The 19,178-nt window shown below is 39.2% G+C and overlaps 2 protein-coding genes across 3 annotated transcripts in view; one reads left to right on the forward strand and one right to left on the reverse strand.

The window, feature by feature from the left end:
- LOC107090566 (WAS protein family homolog 1-like) overlaps positions 1–8,077 on the forward strand; it is a 17,517-nt gene extending 9,440 nt beyond the window's left edge. The window contains exons 5-11 of the mRNA XM_015384019.1: positions 2,677–2,813; positions 2,904–3,039; positions 4,033–4,228; positions 4,611–4,775; positions 5,180–5,338; positions 5,740–5,811; positions 7,670–8,077. Of these exons, the coding sequence (XP_015239505.1) occupies positions 2,677–2,813; positions 2,904–3,039; positions 4,033–4,228; positions 4,611–4,775; positions 5,180–5,338; positions 5,740–5,811; positions 7,670–7,812 (1,008 nt within the window). The 3' untranslated portion in view covers positions 7,813–8,077. The remainder of the gene's footprint in view (positions 1–2,676; positions 2,814–2,903; positions 3,040–4,032; positions 4,229–4,610; positions 4,776–5,179; positions 5,339–5,739; positions 5,812–7,669) is intronic.
- Positions 8,058–19,068, reverse strand: ddx11 (DEAD/H-box helicase 11). Of its 2 annotated transcripts, none has more exons than XM_015384016.1 (27): positions 19,008–19,068; positions 17,367–17,508; positions 17,044–17,262; positions 16,883–16,969; positions 16,641–16,777; positions 16,483–16,540; positions 16,268–16,375; positions 14,447–14,827; positions 14,266–14,340; positions 12,984–13,061; positions 12,868–12,914; positions 12,698–12,777; positions 12,547–12,588; positions 12,400–12,467; positions 12,270–12,308; positions 11,738–11,876; positions 11,408–11,542; positions 11,210–11,322; positions 11,037–11,109; positions 9,603–9,706; positions 9,255–9,404; positions 9,060–9,128; positions 8,868–8,971; positions 8,698–8,782; positions 8,539–8,614; positions 8,291–8,445; positions 8,058–8,200 (listed from the first exon to the last, which is right to left on the reverse strand). In XM_015384016.1, exons 2-27 carry the CDS (start codon positions 17,493–17,495, stop codon positions 8,168–8,170), a joined length of 2,784 nt encoding a protein of 927 aa, XP_015239502.1. In that variant the 5' UTR covers positions 17,496–17,508; positions 19,008–19,068; the 3' UTR covers positions 8,058–8,167. The 2 variants fall into 2 exon arrangements, with proteins under 2 accessions (XP_015239502.1, XP_015239504.1); XM_015384018.1 differs by lacking the exon at positions 19,008–19,068 and adding an exon at positions 18,781–18,985.
- Positions 19,069–19,178: the final 110 nt, after the last annotated feature.

The raw sequence follows: 19,178 nt of genomic DNA on the forward strand, positions 1-19,178 counted from the left end.
AAAACATTACTTTTCTGAAACATGCTGGTTCTTGCCGGTTCTCTTTCATACAGTGCAGAAATTAAAAGTATCATCCACCTGCTGTTAGTCAAAATGTTTGGTTTGAGTGATAACAAGGTTAATGCAGTATCTAAGATAGAGGATACACAGAGGTCTAGATGTGTTTTTATGCTAACAGATTAAATTATGATGTTCTGGTCTAATGGAGAAAGATGAGGAGCGCAGGAGTTCATCTCACCTTCTCATATTTATGCAGGCTGCAGGGTACAACTTCTCTAACTCCTAATTAAGATTCCAAAATGTGAGATTGGGGAATATTTTACCGTCAGTCCTGATATTTTCAGAGCACAGTGAAATGAGCCAGAGTGTGCAGAAAGCACATTGCCACAAAACAAACACAGATTTGATCCACTGTCTTGGGGGCTTTTTAGCCCTCCGAGTGCTACTGTCTGAACTCTTCTGATGGTGTTGGTGGGGATCATCATCTTTTTCCTTCAGATCATTTAAGCAGCTTCCCCCATCCACCGTTACTGCTGAAAACATTGAGATGTAGCTTTTTTTGTGTGTGTGTGTGTGTGTCCTGTTTTGCCAATATAGCTCTGGGAATGGATGCCTCTGAGCTAGATTTTCTTTTACAAGCAGACCATTATGACGGTTGCCATAACTTTCCCTTGATACCTGTATATGAAACTTTATAAAATATTATTTAGGAAGTAAAATGGTATACGACGGACACGGAGATGGAAAAGGGGTGAGAAAGAAAGAGGGGATAAGAACTAAGGGGAGAGAGAAAGAGATAGAGGCAGGAAAGGACTCAAGTAGGGCAGACAGGGATGGCTACATCCACCAGAGAGGGGCAGACAAGAACACCTGGAGCTCGACCCCCGAGGGACCAAACCCTAAAGGGGCCAACTCAAGAGGCCATAGTCCCTAGGGGCTGCAGCAGCGAGCCCATGGGCTGGTGCAACACCCCCTAGTGGGGGCTCCACAAGGCCAGGAGGCCCAGCGACGCCACCGGAATGTGACCACGCCCACTGAAGTACCAACCCTGTAGCTAGAGGACCATCAGTGCGCCAACAGACACAGGCGCCTGTCACTGGCAGGGAGCATAAGAAGGGAGAGGAGGCAGGCCCTACCCTGGTCATACTTAGGGCCTATGATGTACCAGTAGGTGGGGGGAGGCAAATAATCAACCTGACAAGTAGACAAAGACAACTTCATATTCATCCAATTACATTCACACAATCCCAGTGTAGTCCAGGTCTAGTCACTGCTCTTCAAGGCCCCCACATCCGTGTGGTCCTCTCCTGGCTGCAAGGCAATCACAACCTATGAGATGTAGCTTTTATCTGAGCTGGGAACTGAGTAATGACAAGAAGAATGAACCTGGAGCTACAACAAGAACACAGCTGGAGGAGCGAGAAATCTGAACACAATGGGTTGAAGGGATATTCAGATTTTTATAAGCAGCTTTTATCTTGTCTGTTGTCTGGAATCTTCTGAGGAGACATCAACAACTCCCTCACGGATAATTGATCAAAACAAATGATGATTACTAAAAGATAATTTTTGGATGCTATTTTTTTTTTTTTCTGTATTTGGTCCCAGTAAAACTCCAGTTAATACTGTTTGAGCCGACCCTTCTAACCCTCTCTGCAAATTATTTGATCTCACCACCAGGCATGTATCAAACTATTCTGTATTCGATAAAAATAAAATATGGTGTTATTTTTTCTTTTATGTCTTTTAAGCTGCTCAAAGAGGAAATCACGGCTTTGTTTGAAATTTCGTTAAAAAGAAATGTTCTTAACAGATAACGAAGCATAAAACAAAACTAATTGGCACAAATACATATTTTTTATCCCCATCCTTTTGTCCACACTTATTTTGTCCTCATCCTTCCCCCTCGTCATTCCCCCACTTAGCTAAAGTAATGAAAATACATTTGAAATACCTATTTTTTTGTTAGTCTTTGATTTAATATTGTGCATATTTCCCCAGTTTATTTATCTTTATTTTGGGATCACGTCTCGCTATATCTCAAATTTCCATTGCTGTTAATACTTTTTTATACATATGTCATTTTTATCATTTATACATGATTTATGATCAGAAGGTTTGAAAAAGAAAGAGGCAAAAACATAAATAAATATCTGCTACTTGACATCCGCATCTCTAACAAGATCACAGGTATAAATTTTTTTCCCCCATCTTTGCCTGTGATGCAGATTATTCTGCATGCCTTGTCGTTAGATTTGTCACATGCCGTACATGCAGTACGTCAGGAGCTGTGTGCACGTTGACAGGGAAAATCCACTGTAAATGAATAAGTGTTTGTGTGTCTCTGTGTGCGCTCTGCTCAGTCGAAGCTTCTGAATAATTTATAGCCTCACAGTTTTTCCTCCATCTCTGCAACCTTTACAAGAAGACAAGCATATTTTTTTCCCTGCTGCTTGTGCTCACTTTTGCAAGAGTGTAGATTTTAGTTCATCAGTCTGAAAAAAAAAAAACCTGGCAGTTGTTTCTGGTGAAGAAATGCTTTATTTAACATTCTCCGAAGGAAACGTCTTCACTGATTGTGCTTCTTTTTGCAGATTCATTTTTGATTCCCATTGCACAAGATTTACAGATTCTTCCCCATGAGCTCACTTTGTATTGATCTCTGTCCCCCTTCAGGAGAAGTTAACATATTTCCCAGTGTGTGTGAGCAACAAAAAGAAGTCTGAGGATGAGACGGAAGAAGGATTGGGCAGTCTGCCGCGAAACATCTCATCTGTCAGCTCTCTGTTGCTCTTTAACACCACGGAGAATCTGTAAGAAAAAAGAAACAGACTCGCACGCCTCCTGCTGCAGCAGCTGTGTGGGATTTAAATATCGGCCTCTTTGTCGTTTGCTTCCCATAGATACAAAAAATATGTGTTCCTTGATCCTCTGGCTGGAGCAGTGACAAAAACGCACCAAACTCTGGAGACGGAGAAGGAGGAGAAACCGTTTGATGCTCCTTTGTCTATAACAACGAGGGAGCAGCTGGAGAGACAGGTATATGCAGGCTTACTGTGCCAGGAAGAACTGTTCATACTCCAGTTTTGGGACATTATAACTGCAAACCTTAATCCCTTTTATTTGAAATTTAAGTGATTTTAAAACTGAAAAATTTGTAGAAAGTTTCTAGAAAATATTTGGGCCATGATAACTTTAAAAAACATGTAGAAATCCACAGCTTATATGGGATAATCTGTCCACAGTAGTGTTCATAAGAAAGTTGCTTATGAGTAGGGGAGACGGCAAACTTGGAATAAAGTGATTTTCTTCCACTAAACTTTCTGCTCTATATGAAAAGCAATGTTCGGGATGGGAAACTTACACTGCACATCCCCTTAAACTACAGAGACAGAGAAAAAGGTTAGAGTTAGTGGGAAGTTGGTTTGTCCTAATTGTAAGGCATTGCTTGAAGAAAACCTGCTAGAGACTGTAAAAGATTTGACAGAAGGTCCCCTTCCTGCAGGATTGCAGTTCTGAATATGCAGCCAGATCTACTGTAGGAGTTTTTAGATCAAAGCATAATTATATAATAGAAGGGCTCTAATAAAAGACCAAGATAGGATCTGAGACAAGATGCAAAAAAAATCCTGCTCTGACATTAACTACTATCCAGTCTGACTGAGCTATTTTCCAAAGAAAAATAGGAAAAAAGTTTAGTCTGTTGATGCAATATGCAGAGATGTCACACAAAATGCTTAGAGCAGTAAATGCAGGGGGAAGTGTTTCTACACAGTCACCCTACATTGGGGGTGAACTTAAATGTAGGCCACATGTCCTTTTATTCCACTTTATTAGCATGTACTAGTTTGTGTTGATCGTTTATAAAATGTTCAAAGGTTTAAGATTATAAAGATTTCTGAGTCAGGACCAGTACAACAGGTGTTACATTTATTTATGCCATCTGATGCAAAGTGTCCATTTGTTATCTGGCATTATCACTTACTTATATGCATGGATGGCCTAACTTAATGATTTTGTTCTCTCTTACAGACGGCAGAAAGTTTTTTTTATGTGCCAGACCTGGGTCAGGTGCCTGAGATAGATGTGCCGTCCTACTTGCCCGACCTTCCAGGTATTGCAGACGATTTGTCATACAGTGCAGATCTCGGACCTGGATTCGCTCCGTCAGGGCCGACCCTACACATCCCAGATTTGCCCTCCTTCACCGAAGAAAGCCCTGCACCAGGTACATAACAACTCCCACTTAACGTCTGCGGATTGTAAGTGGGAGGTTTTAAGTTTTGGGCCTTTTGTCCACACAAATGTTAATTTGCTCAATGAACTGGTTCTGTTCCCTTTACTTTCTTCCCTAACCATCATGAAAAGAACGAAGGTGGCACCTTCTTTATTTAGAGTTGGAGTTTCAAAACTTCATTTAAAGTTGTGTATTCTGTTTTTGAATTTGTATAAAGTATCCAATCAGCTTATATCATCGAGGAAAACCCACCTATTTATCTTCACCCAATCGGTTTTGAACAAACCCATGGTGATACTCTCATCCAATCCTTTACTCAAGTTCCACCTTTTGTTGTTCCAGATACTTTAAATTCAGTTTCTGTTTTTTCCAGGAACAGAGCTCCAAAATAATCTTCCACCACCACCCCCTCCACCTCCGCCACCCCCTCCCCCTGAGCCAACCATGCCTCCAATTCCTGCAGGAGCTCCTCCTGCCCCCCCTCCTCCACCACCTCCTGCCACAGAGACACCCATAGAGGCTCCGACGTCAAGCTCAGGTTTGTACATGAAGAGAAATCAGTGTAGTACTTTGCTCTTCCCTTGAAATGACTCAACAACCATCCATTCTTTCTAAACCAGCAGTTCAATTCAGACTAATTAGACAGCATCAATTCACAACAAAAGGGATTTTATAGACACAATTTAATCTAACATAATGGTTAAATTTTTTTTATATCGAAGGGAACCCAGATGATTGTGGCACGTTGTGGCAAATAACTCTGAGGATCTGAAAAAAATTGTTTTACTACATAATATTGGCAGATGCTTTTAGTGTCCTCCCATTAGAAGATACAGTATAATGGCATGTCTCCAAAAATGGATGTACCCACTTTTTTTTTTTTATACTGTAATTAAGTGAGTGATGTTCAGCTGACTGTCCTGACTCCCTCTCTGTCTGTAGGATCCGTATCTGGTGCTCCCAGTGAGGTGGTTCAGCCGTCAGACGGCCGCGCCAGTCTGCTCGAGTCCATCCGGAACGCTGGGGGCATTGGCAAAGCCAAGTTACGCAACGTTAAAGAACGCAAGATGGAGAAGAAGAAGCAGAAAGAGCAAGAGCAGGGTGAGGGATGGAGAAATGCTGCTAGATGTTTGAGAAATGGCTTCAAGGTACAGGTTAGATAAGGATGCTGCGTCGTCAGAGCTCCAAGGTTGAGCTTAAAAGTCCTGGAAGATTCACAGTTTGTTATTATTTGACAATTAAATGTTTATCCTGATAGACAATTAGACAGATGTGTAGTTTAAAAAGCCTCTCTATGCATTATAGTAATCAAAAGTTTAGAGTCTATACTATGGATGGACCATTACATATTTAAAATTTTGTCTTTAGCTTGAAAAATTAAGTATTTTTAAATCAATGATAATGGAGTTATAATTAACTAAATTTTGTCCAAAATTGATTTTATTTTTTTTTTTGCTTAAATGCTAATCTTGACCACATGGATTTTATTTTATTTTTTTCAGCTGTTGGAGCGGCATCCAGTGGAGGAGATTTTATGTCTGATCTCTTCAATAAACTAGCCATGCGAAGGAAAGGTGAGAAATGTCAATTTACATCAAATCGCTTTACTTTAACTTATTCATCCAAAAATGCTCCGTTTGGATTTAATATTTCTTCTGCTAAGGAGTCCTGATCAAGATGAAAATGCAAAAAATGAATGAAGTGGAAAAACAAAGCTTAAAAAAAACACAATATTCACCAGAAAATAAACACAATAAGGTCAAATATACAAGTCATTAATGTCAGTAATACAAGATTGGATTACTGTAATTCATTATATGTTGGCCTTGACCACTCACTTTTGCACCGCCTGCAGCTGGTACAAAATGCAGCTTACATTCTCCTTACTGGCTCACGTAAACGTGACCACATATCACCCGTCCTAGCTTCGCTGCACTTGCTCCCGGTTGCTTTGGGAATAGATTTTAAGGTTTTTTTTATGGCAGCGCCACTGAGGCTCTGGAACAACCCGCCCAGGCACATTNAAATGAATGAAGTGGAAAAACAAAGCTTAAAAAAAACACAATATTCACCAGAAAATAAACACAATAAGGTCAAAAAGACAAATTAATATAATAAATAATAATAATTGAACTTTATTGATCTCGCATTGGAGAAATTTACCTCTGCATTTAACCCATCCCCCCGGGCAGCAGTGGGCTGCCATTGTGCTGCACCCGGGGAGCAGTGTGGGGTTAACGGGACTGAGAGGCTGTAGGGATCAAACCAGATACTTGCAACCTTTTCAGAGCACAAGCATTGCTCTAACCACTAGGCCAACACTCCACACTAATATGGTGCCTCTGTTCTGCTAATGCTATTGTTAAAATATATATATAAAATAGTGTTACTTACTCTGTAAATGGCATTAAAATAAATATTTTCATCGCTATTTGTTTTTTTACTGTAAAGCTCAAGAAAGTTGTGTTTAAAAATCACCTAAGATAAATAATACAAACAGAACAAATAGGTTGTTCTACAATTTCCTTTTGAAAAAGCTTATCAAAAGTAAAAGGGTACCTGCCACGCAGAGATCTGGAGACTGTAATGCATGCTGTCATTAATACAAGATTGGATTACTGTAATTCATTATATGTTGGCCTTGAGCACTCACTTTTGCACCGCCTGCAGCTGGTACAAAATGCAGCTTACATTCTCCTTACTGGCTCACATAAACGTGACCACATATCACCCGTCCTAGCTGCGCTGCACTTGCTCCCGGTTGCTTTGGGAATAGATTTTAAGGTTTTTTTATGGCAGCGCCACTGAGGCTCTGGAACAACCCGCCCAGGCACATTTGATCTGCAGGATCTTTTGAGGTTTTTAAAGCCCCCCTAAAAACAGACTTCTTCTCCTTGGCTTTTAATCAAGTTTAAGTGGACATCTGGCCAAAAAAAATTTTTTTTCTAACTTATTTTATTCTATTTTATCTTCCTTCTATTTTATTGCAGTTTATGTATTTTTGTTTTAAGTTTTTACCTCATTTCCTGCATCTGTGATATCTGTACAGCACTTTGGTCAACTCTGGTTGTTTTAAATGTACTTTATAAATAAAGTTTGAGTTGAGTTGAAAAAAATACTCTTCACCTTTTAAACTGCAGAATTAAGATTATTATGACATGTTGGGTTCCCTTGCCAACATGGAAATCCAAACTAGTGCAGCTAAAGTTTGATTTAGTCAAAGGATTTATTAGTTTCAATGGTTATTTGTTACAGCTCTGGTGTTTGTTATTTTTTTAACTGTGGTCTAATCTAAAATCTGATTGCTTTACTTAAAATATCCTAAAAAAAAAAATATTATTAGTATTAGAGTATTTTATTATGATAAAATATCTGACTCCATTAGAGCAGATGAGTATTAGTTATACTGATGTTGATGTGCGGTCTGTCCAGGAATATCAGGGAAGGGCCCGGCCGGCGGAGAGTCCAGTGAAACTCCTGCTGGTACCGGAGGAGCTTTTGCCAGGATGTCAGATGTCATCCCGCCCCCTCCTGCCCCACACACAGCGACGGATGATGATGACTGGGAAGCATAACATGATGGATAATGAACAACGCTGTAGAGTTTTGGTTTTTTTTAATGAAGAAGTTGCATTTAATTAAAGGAACAATTTGGAAAAAAACTTTAAACAAGAAAATTTCTTGAAGTCTGAACATTTTCAGCAAAGAATAATCAGTCTTGTGTCCAATTTTGGTCTGGTAGTCATTTAAGTAACAATTAACATAGAAAACTGTTGAATTTAATTTAAAATAACTAACATCCTGACTAAAACCTGAGGACAACTGAAACAGTCATGACAAAAATAAAATATTATGTTTAAATCAAAAATAAAAACATAATTAAAGCATATAAAAGGTCCCTTGCAGTGCATCAATGAGCTGTGAAAGAAACTACTCCTGCGTCTTCTTCTTCTCCAGGAAGAACTAGAGAAGAACAACAAAAAAATATGTATGAACTTTTTCTTTCTGTTGTAACACAAAGACCTTTTCTAAGCCCATCACTGCGCTCCTCACCTTCCGCAAGGCGGCAAAAGCAGGACCGAAGCTGGAGTGTGTGGTGGTGCGATCCTTTATCCAAGTGGGGAGCTTAGACAGCGTGGCGGGCCGAGCGTAACGCCTGTCGCAAAGGACGATGGAGGAATAGTCGCCTCTGTGTCTGATGGCTCTGCCTTCGGAGAGAACAAATAATTTAGATGTTACAGCCTCCAGATTAATAAGGATCCTTATTGTAAGAAGCTCAATTTATCTTCTCCAATCATTACCTATAGACTGGTTGACGGCCTTCATGCACAGGTTCTCTACCAGTGCTTGCCCAGGGCTTCTCCCATGACTGTGAGGCTGAAATGAAGAGAAGTACAATCATTCAGCTTTTGTTTTCCAATTACAATGATGCAGTCCAGGGATTTGAGGAGGAATCTGACCAGGTGTTTGTCAAGATATGACATCTTTTCCTGCAGCTCTGGAGATTTGATGTTAGGATATGGCATCCCTACCATCACTACACACCTGTAATCAGATGGACAAGTATCACATTTAGCTTTTAATGTTCCAAGCAGCTGGTGAAGCACAGGGTTTTTGGTTTAACTCATACCTCCCCAGGTCATCAGAGAAATTGATGCCTTCACTCATCTTTCCACCCACCACAGAGAACAATATTGCCCCTGTGACTCCTCCACTGCTGTCCAAGGCACACCGCTGAAATGAAAAGTAATATGTAGATGTGAGGTTCAACCGAAATGATGGGATCATTGACTTAGGAGGTATGTAGCAGGGTTTATGTTACCTGGATACAACGGGTAAACTCATTTAGCACCTGCTCCACCTGGTTGGCCTTCTTTGGTTCCTGAAAGATCTGAGGAGTGATAGTGATATGGGATGGCTTCGTGATCCTTAGAAAGCCGTGCTTTTATGTTATCCAGGTTTTACTTGCATTTGTGGGGTTTTTTTCATGATATGCTGTTGTTTGTTTTTTTTTTACCTTTTTCTTATTCCCTAGTCTGGTAATCAAGCTGCTGGCCTCCCAGTGAGAAATAATCCTCCTGGAGTATTCATAAGAGGGAAAGAAACACACAACCCCCCCAGGGACCACGTTGCAGATGTTGGAGAGAATGCGTCCTGTTTCATCCATCTGTAAACAGAAGACCAACACGGTCATCCATACTGCATCATAGTGATGATTTTATAGACCCGAATCTGCAAATTTTAAAAAAGTCAACCAACAGCATTTTGGGGAAAAAAATAGAATAAGCTTTCTCTGCATTATATGGCCTTAAGGTGGAATAAAACAATGAAACTTCAAATGTTGAAGGTTTTTAAACGGTCGTACCATTCGAGGAGAGTCTCTGTTTTGATAGGTGAAATCCAGCTCCTGACCCGATGGACCGGCACACAAAACGAGGGGAAGAATATTCTCAGGGGGAATCACATGTCCTGTAGTTTCACCAGAATAAATATAAAAAATATTCAAAATATTAAAACTAAACATGGCTGTGTTTGAACAGTCACCTATTGCTACATGTTAGAGGTGTGAAAGATAACTGCCTTTTTGTGACAGGATAATTATTTGTATAGAAGAATGTTTGTCAGCTAAAGCCTGTAAATAAACAAACCAAACCAGTTTTACCTGGTTTATACCCAGTGTCATCTCTCCTAAGAAACTAGTTATAAACCAGGATTGCAGCGTCTGAACTAACCAGCTTTAACTTGAGGTTAAAGTGATTTAAAAACGGCTCAATATGGATTTCAGTCTGAAGCCACTTTCCTTATATTTCTGCTTCAACTGCAGCAGTTTTATTTCTTAGTTTTGCTCCAAAGTGATGGGAGGTAATTAGGTAATTTCTCTCATCTGTCAGGGTTAAAAAAAATAAAATAAAATGAAGTCTGAGCCATAAAGTGCAGCTCTTGATCCTTCTATGATCCAAACACTCACCTGTAATGGAGATGAGGATCATAACCAAAAGAATCAGATTGCTGATGAAAGGGCCTGAAATGAGCTTCCTCTATAGTGTGGGTGGACTCAGCCTTTCAGCCCTACCTCCTTAAAACCTCATAGGAGGGATTTCTACCTGATCAGTTTGATCAATCAATAAAATGTGGTAGCTGAGTTGGTTCAGGCGTATGCTGATGATCACACACAAATTTTTTCTTAAACCCAAAATAAAAATATCAGTTTGTGCTAAAAAGCACAACTATAAATTAAAGCACAAGTATAAATTTGTGTTCCCATAACTTAGGTATTTAAGTATAAAGGTTGTGTGATCTTTCTTTAGTACTCATATTTTTAAAAAGAAAGATACAAGAGAAAGAAAATTCGCAGGACAAATGGAGCTCCAAGGTTTGGCTCATTATTTTTGTATTGGGTTTTTCCACCAGACCTCATCGGTGTGAGCCAGTTTCAGATATGCAGACAATGATGGATTAAAGCTAGAGCTTTTTTATATTACTTCCTATAACTTTGGCATAACTTACTTTCTAATATAACATTGATTTATGCATAATTCTTTCAGCTCTGCCTCAAACTACAGCCATCCATATGTAACATTTGTGATATCTGTATTTTTAAATGCAGATTTTAGATTCCCTTAAACACGTTTTATCCATTACAAAATATAAACCAAATCATGGTACCGCTCATGATAAGTCCTTTATATTATACATCTGTAAAATACACAAATATTTACTATAAGAAAAAAACCTAACAAAGACAATTATGAAGGTAGACCCCATATTTTATAGTTGGGTTAGAAAGTAGTTGATTTACCACAGGAAAACTCAGTGATACGCTCCTCCTTCACTCCAGCAGAAAGCAGTAGTTCCTGTTTGAAGTCTGAAACCTAAACAGATCAGATAAGATACCTTAGAAACTGTTTTATTGTGAAAATGATCCCACATCACCTGTTTTATCTTTGTCAGATTCTCTTAGAATCAGCTCACCGGCTGCATTGTTCCTCCTGCAATAATGACTGCTCTGCATTCCTTCAACACCTGGGCAAAGTGGACGGCTGGATTCAAAAGAAGGAATTTGACGCTGCTCTCTGACAAAGTACCTGGTTTTAAAAAATTGAGCGTTTCATTCCATAGCAGTTGATTGTTTCTTTTTTTTTTTATTTGTGAAAATCCAACAAAAAGTACCTTGTTTGTTTAAAACCACCCTGCCATCAGTGTTACTGTTGGTGAGAGCCAGGAAGAACCCCTCCACCTGCATCATAGGGGATGCTGACAGCACTTTGTCTGCTTCAGCAGCCCCCTGCTGGTCTGTTGGAGGAACTGCACAAAAGGGTAAACATCTAATTTATTGCACTTGCAGTTAGTTTCTATGCATTAACAAAGTCAGATACATGGCCAGATGCAGAAAATGCACTATATTCCGTCTATTATGTATTTTTACCAAAATACATTTCAGAATATCATGTGAGTAATTTATACTTATTGACCAAAACAAGGAAGCACCCCAGTGCTGACCTGGTGCAGAGGTGGGGTTCTTCTTTAAGGTTTCAAGGTAACGATTTAAACCTTCTGTGCGACGGTTCTCCTTGTTGGAGGTGCTCTGGGCATGCAGCATCACACCAGAGCCGGCGTACTTCTCCACAAACCCCCCCAGCTGCAGACAGACATGGCTCCCTCAGTCTTTTTGGAAAGTCACAGTCAGACATCCATTTTCTTTCAAAAGCCTTCACGCTCCTTGCAATCCTTCACATTCCCAACACCTTACAACCTTTAATGTGCCTAACTTAAGTAAAATAAATGCAGAATAAGCTTTAAATTAGCAAGAAAAAAACATAATCCAGCCATAATTAAAATATGAATTGGTAATTATGAAAAGAGTATTTTCATCCAATAAATAGTCAGCTTTAAATCCCAGTACAATATCATTGTGGTTTTGTTTGCAGCACCAGAACATTCGATTAAGTGTTCTAACGAATGAATACTTTTGCAAGACCATAAATGTTTTTTATATGCATTTTACCTACTTAAAGTGCATAAGAATACTTACCTTCCTGCTGATCATGCTCTTTTCAATGTATCTGTGTAACTAAGGTAGGAAAAACATCATATTTAGATGATTTTTGTTAAGGAAAAAAAGAAACAGGGGACATGATTTTTAAATAAGCAAAAAGAAATACCTTAAATAAATTGATATTGTCAATCTGGGCCTTGAAGAGGAAATTGTTAATGGTATACATCTCTGTCCCTGGGGGGGTTAAAAAGAAAATGTTTTACTAGTCTGTAACTCCATGGGATACGCTGACAAACATTTAGCCCAGACTAACCTGCTTGTGTAATCTGACTCTGTGGATTCTGTCCAACTTTACCTGGAAAACAAAAACAGTAAATAAAGCTCAGCTTATTATTAACCTGGCGAATATGTTAGTTTAGAAGGCCTCAGTGTAATTGTTGGCAATCCTTCCTGCAGAAACTTACCTCCCAGCACACGGATCAGCCCCTCTATCACAAACAGAATCTGCTTGATGTACATCACATTCTTTGCCTTCAGTCTGCTCCTGGTTAAAACACGAGCAAACTGAATAAGTGCACCGAGAGATAGAACTGAATTGTTGATTCAAGTCTGTTTCTCCACCCCCGACACTCACTTGTAGCGCTCGGCATACTGGGTAAGCTGGGACTGAGCGCGGCAAAGCTGCAGGGAATTCAGACATTAGAAAAGCTAAACAGAGACCAAAGAGTTCAGACCGTGGAGACGGTTTACCTGCGCTCCATTGAGCTCTGCACTGTGTATACAGGACAGGGTGTCGCTGAGATTGTGCGCTTCATCTATGATCACCACCTGTTTAGAACAAGATGTCGGACGTCCGTTACAGCAGCCCTCCTAATAAATAAATCTGATTACAGCACTGGGGGAGAATTTTAACTTTTGTTTGAATGAAGTGAGTCAGAAGGGAAAACATCTTATCTTACTAATACATTTCACTTTTTTTTTTATTCTTCAAATAATTTTGAGCACATCCTCAAAATGGGAAATACAAGAAAACATTCTAATTGATAAACAAATATTGAAGTCAGGAAATGACTGCACAATGGTGCAGTGGGGTAGAACTGCTGCCTGTTCTGGGTTCAATTCCCGGCCCCGGGTCTTTCTGCATGGAGTTTACATGTTCTCCCTGTGCATGTGTGGGTTCTCTCCAGGCACTCCAGCTTCCTCCCACAATCCAAAAACCTGACAGTTTAATTGGCTTCTCTAAATTCTCCTTAGATGTGAATGTGTGCGTGAATGGTTGTTTGTCCCGTTTGTCTCTGTGTTGCCCTGCGATGGACTGGCGACCTGTCCAGGGTGTACCCCGCCTCTCGCCCGTAGACAGCTGGGGATAGGCACCAGCATCCCTCGCGACCCCAGCTGGGATAAGTGTGACGGAAAATGGATGGATGGAAGTCTGGAAATGACCTTAATTAGACTGAATCTACCTCCAGAGAAGGTATTAAAGGGTTTTAAGAATTTTGACAAACAGACAATTTAATCCTGTTCACATGCAGTAAGGGCATGGGGGGAAATAATCAACCTCTTCAGGTTTTACACATGGCCGACCAATGTAAATTTAGATTGGAAGAGTTTTTTTAAACAAAAGGAAAGAGCTTTCTGACATACCAAAATATTTCATTAAAAAGCTGGTGGGCTCCAACAGTAAGCTGAAAAGGGCTCCACAACGGATAATAATCATCTAAAAGAGTTACTCAAACTATAGTGTTTACATTATTTTATCATCACATAATATTATTTTATTATTAGATTATTTATAATTAGTTTTATTTTAAATTTATGTTTATATTATTATATTGTCTATATTTATTATTTATTGATATTATTCGTAATCTCTGCCCTAAAAGACTAAATTGTTAGAATTAGAATCACTTTTATTTCCAAATCTCCCTCAATTATGTTAGCATGTTGTCATATATTTGTGAACTTGAAAAAAAAAACAAAAAAAAAAACACTGAAGATTTTAAAATGTATCAGAGAGGAAGTTAGGTTGTACCTGTCCCTTCAGCTGGACCCCTGCTGCCCTTCTTGTAGCCTCATGAAGAACCATCTGATAAGGCAAAACGACCAACTACAAAATAAAAAACAGAAGAAGAATAAATGCAACTCTCTCTTTAGCTGTGTTAAAATACCAGCATGGAGGGTTAAATGCACTAAGAATAAATGCACATGTTTACCTGTGCAGGTGGGACAGCAAGACGTGTGGAGTAATAAGGACAGGCGTGTAATTCCTTCCCGATCTTCAGCAGTTGCTCTATGTCCTGGATCGTCCCCAGGACCTCGTCCCTCATCTGCTGCAGCGCCGAAGCTTTGTTGTAAGGACAAACGCTCTTCGGTGGGCCTTTCTTGCGTTTTGCGCCGTCTTCATGTTGTACCCTCTCTGCGAACAAATTAAAGAACGAGAAAAAAAGGGAAAACCATGAGCTCAAAGAATGTGGTCTTGATCGAAGGAAGGAGTCAATTTTCTCACCGTGCTTGTTTTTCTGCATTTCCAAGCAGCGATCATTAATTCGCTGGACGCTGCCCAGCCGTCGCACCTCCTTGTTAACACACAGGTTCTGGAGAGCAGAGAAAACAGAATCAGACCCATTGGTAACCTTTGTTTTCCTCTATCGACTGTGACATGGATGAAATTTTGATTTCAGATGTGGGGGGGATGCAAGTATGTTTGAATATAACTTCAGTGCTGTGACAAAATATGCAGCTTAAAGAGCTTTCTGGATGCTGGTTTGATATGATTAATTAACTATAAATCTTCTTTCCCAAAAAGCACTGGATGACTGGAATGCAGCACAAATATCTAAAATCTCCTAAGGACTGCAGCCAACATATCTAAGAATGTTAGGGTTGACCCCTGTTTAAGTTTTTGCTTTATTACGCACTTGAATTTAACAAAAAAAAAAAAGCCCCTGGGACCATTGCATTACACAATCAACAGGTGCGTCTTTAACTGTCTGATGTTGTTACAAACCGGTGGGTTTGATTGTCATGGACTCAGTTATTTAAGGTATTTTCACTGCTGGTTTTAAACTGTAAAAATAATGATTCACCAATTCTAAAATGATACAGAAAACATTTTAATTAGTCTAATTGATTTACAGTTTATTTGATTTTATTTTAAACTATGCATAGATTTTCTTGTACGCTGCGAATGCACAATTGCGCAAGCTTGCAGCTTAGAGGGAACATTGCTCTCAATTCAATCTGACCATTAAGATTTTTTGATTAGAGGAATGGAGAAAATCTTCAGTCCCTTGAAGCAAACAACTGGTAACTCATGCAGCTAGAAAGTAAAAACTGACTTCTCAGTCTTATTTGTTAAAAACTAACAACTAAATTTCGAGAGAAAAAAAAAAACATGTCTTATTTGACATCTATGTTTTGTTTTGTTTTGGTCAATAGCATAAAAATTCCAATTACATATGTATAAGTTTATGGATATAGTTTGACCGAATGACAGCAGCGAATAAATAGATGGCAAAAAGCTTCAGTCTTAGCAATGGTGGAAGAAAAAAAAGATTTAAAAAAACAGATATCACATATTATCCTTATTTCAGAGCAGAAGATTATATATGCATATATCTATACATGTATCTGATCATGAACTTAGGGTTGAACTAACACAGCCCATGTTTTTATTATTGCTTTCAACCAAAAATATTTGCATGTCTGTGGTCTTACTTTACCTACCTACAATATTGGGGACAGTGTTTTGTAAAATATCCCACATTGTGGGGACTTACAGGTACATATGGGGACATTACACTGGTTCCCATGTGGTAAAGTTCTCTTCTTTGAGTTGGGGTTAGGTTTAGGACTTATGTGTCAATTAGGTTAGGGTTAAGTATGCGTTGTTAATGGTTAAGTTTAGGGTTAAGGCATAGGAAGGGTTAAAAATGACTTAAAAGCAATAGAAGTCAAAGGGAGTCAGCACATGGTCCTCACTACATATAGCAGAACGAGTATGTGTGTGTGTGTGTGTGTGTGTGTAGCGGTACCTGTCGAGAACCCAGTGTCACTAGACTGATGTTTTTACTAAAGGGGCTCTTCTGAACCTCATGGACAAACTGGGCCAACTGGGAATGCGTGCGACTGCAGTAGTAAATCTAAAAACAGAACACATGTTTTCATTTATGCAAGATCAGTCGACGGACGCATACTGGGATTCTGGGTTATGAGGTTATGTTCATGTTGACTGCATCGATGCCCACACCTTGGTCACATGTTCCTCTACCAGCTCCTCATCTTCCTCCTCCTCACCTCCAAATACTCTGTACAGGTTAGCAAACACAGCTGGTTGTAATCCTACTTTTTTCAGGCTTTTGATGATAATTTTTTACACAGGTTGTTCCAGTCGATAAAAGCACTCACCTGCTCTTACCCTTTGACTCATCGTCACTCTCATATTCTGCAACAATAAACTCCTCATCCTCTTGATCTCCTGGAGTCTCGGCTTGTTCCTCTTTACTGAGCTGAAGCAGCTTGAACGCTTCGTCCTCCTCGCGGCTCTGAGACGAGGTCAGATTTTAAAACTCTTATCTGGCTTTATAAAACGGTTCGTGATGAATTCTCCACATGCTGATATCCAAACAGGCTGCCTTCTGCACACTTGCCTTTCTTTTACCAGCATACTTTAGATGAACGTTATTCCTGATAATTTCCAGTCGTTCTTCTCTTTTCTTTCTCTTTAGCTCCTCCTCCTGAGCAAAACATAGAGTCAAATATAAAAACACATAAAAAGATCTCAATACCCTGTTCCCTCCCTCACGTCTACCTTTAACTTTGACACCAGGTCACGTTCAGCCTTTTTCTGGACAAAGTCGGTGATCCAGTCTGGTTCTGCTGATGCTGAGCTGGTGCTGGATGATGGAGCAACAGAGATGGAGAGAGAGGCTTCTCCTTCCTGCAGCAGAGCAGCTGTCTCCTGTTTCCTCTTCTCCTCATAGTCTGTCAGCCAGCTCAGGGCTCCACATATCAGACTTAAAGACTTGCCCTGAAGTAACAAAAAAAAAAAAAAATGCATCAGTTAGATCCTGATGATTTCAAGAAAATTCAACCCTGACTTTACTCAAATGATGCTCCTCTACACCAACACACCGTTCCAGTGGGACTCTCAAAGATGCCCACTTTGCCCTCATCCAGGGCGCTGTAGAGAGCTCTCATGAACTGCTCCTGGATGCCGTAGGGCTTGTAGGGAAAGGGGAACGAGTCTCTTCCAATTTCCATGCTTCTCAGGTGCCTAAAGAAAGCAAACACCACATAAACTATTAAGCTGCTTTGTATTGAAAGACAAATTGAGAGCTCCTTCAGTGACAGACTGCTGCACCCTAAATGCACCAGGGAGCGTTATCACAGATCCTTACTCCCAGCAGCTGGAAGACTTTCTAACCACTCAATAAGTTGTTATATTCATACTGATTTTGCAGTTTCTACCTTAGTGAGTTAAATTACATGCTGCAGTAATTTTTCACATCTCTGATGTTGCTGCTATTTCCAAATATCCATTACTGTAAAAATGTCCATAGCTGTATATTGGTTATTTATTCTCCAGGTGCACAGTATTTATATTCTTAAAACATATTACAGTACAGTATTTTATGTTAATCTTATATACTTTTCTAAGGTCAACATTTGTGTGACCAGTTTTTCTATCATCTCTTTGCTTCTGTGAGCACAAAAAATTTCCCACTGTGGGACAATAAAGAGATATCCTATTCTATTCTTTAAATTGGCCAATGCACATCTCTGTTTCATCCCTTGGTACGTAATTATAGAAGTTTAATCTTTGAAGAGTATGCATCATTAAAAAGGCCATGAAGCTTTGGATTTTAGTGCACTAAGCAACAGTCCACTCATTTTCTTCCTAGCTCAAGTAAGACACTTCTGACAACAGCCATAACCTAAGCCCTTGATAAAACTTTGTGTGTTTTTGCTTTTGAAGCGAAGACACCAGTTTCAATAGATGCAAAATCAGTCTAGCCAAAACTATTGATTGTAATTCGCTTCACAAATCTCTTAAGGCTTGAATTAACACTGTTGTGCTTTTTTTTTTCTCCAATTGCACGGTTTCCTTCTATGTTAACTTTCTATTATTATAAAAGACAAAAAAAAAAAAAAAAACTCTAAAAATACCCAACTACCATTTCTGGCTTAACCTTCTTAGTATCAATCATAGAATGGAATAGAATAAAAAATTCCTTTATTGTCCCACAATGGGGAAATTCTTGTTTCAGCAGCAAAAAGATTATAGATATAAATGGTCACACAAATGTGGACCTTAGATAAGTGTTTAAAAATAACATAATAGTGAAGAGTTAAAAAAATAAACACATACTGTGTATAAATGCGGTGCACCTGAAGGCCATGGACCCTTTTACATGGATATTTGAAAATATCAGCAACATCAGAGATGTGCAAAATGACAGCAGCATGTTATTTAACTGACTAAGGTAGAAACTGCAAAAACCAGCATGAATCGTAGATGTAAAGACATAGAGATCGGTTTACTTACCCAGATCTGTGCAACTAGCTAGCCTGTCAATGAAAATATGCCCTTCAATAATAAAATGGCCTGTTTTTATAATTTGTAGGGGACACTGATCTGAACCAAACGTTCAGCCTTAACGCAAAAGTCAGGATTAGGTCAAATAATATACGGTCAATTCTTGCTGAGGTGATCTGGTTCACCGTCTTGTATTTATTAAATAGATATTTCTAAACGCTAAGTAGTAAACTCACCCCAGATATGAAGCATTAAAACCACCTCTGCTCAACTCCCGGGTTTTCAACAACCGCGCCAACAAACAGAAACGCTCACAGATTGTAGCCAATAGGAGCAAAGTAAAAAAAAAAATAGATGCATGTTTTACTATATGAAGAAATAAATTTGGGCGGGGCAATTGTAAAATA

This window comes from Cyprinodon variegatus, unplaced genomic scaffold (genome assembly GCF_000732505.1).
Source record: "Cyprinodon variegatus isolate N-32 unplaced genomic scaffold, C_variegatus-1.0 Scaffold299, whole genome shotgun sequence".
Classification (NCBI taxonomy): domain Eukaryota; kingdom Metazoa; phylum Chordata; class Actinopteri; order Cyprinodontiformes; family Cyprinodontidae; genus Cyprinodon; species Cyprinodon variegatus.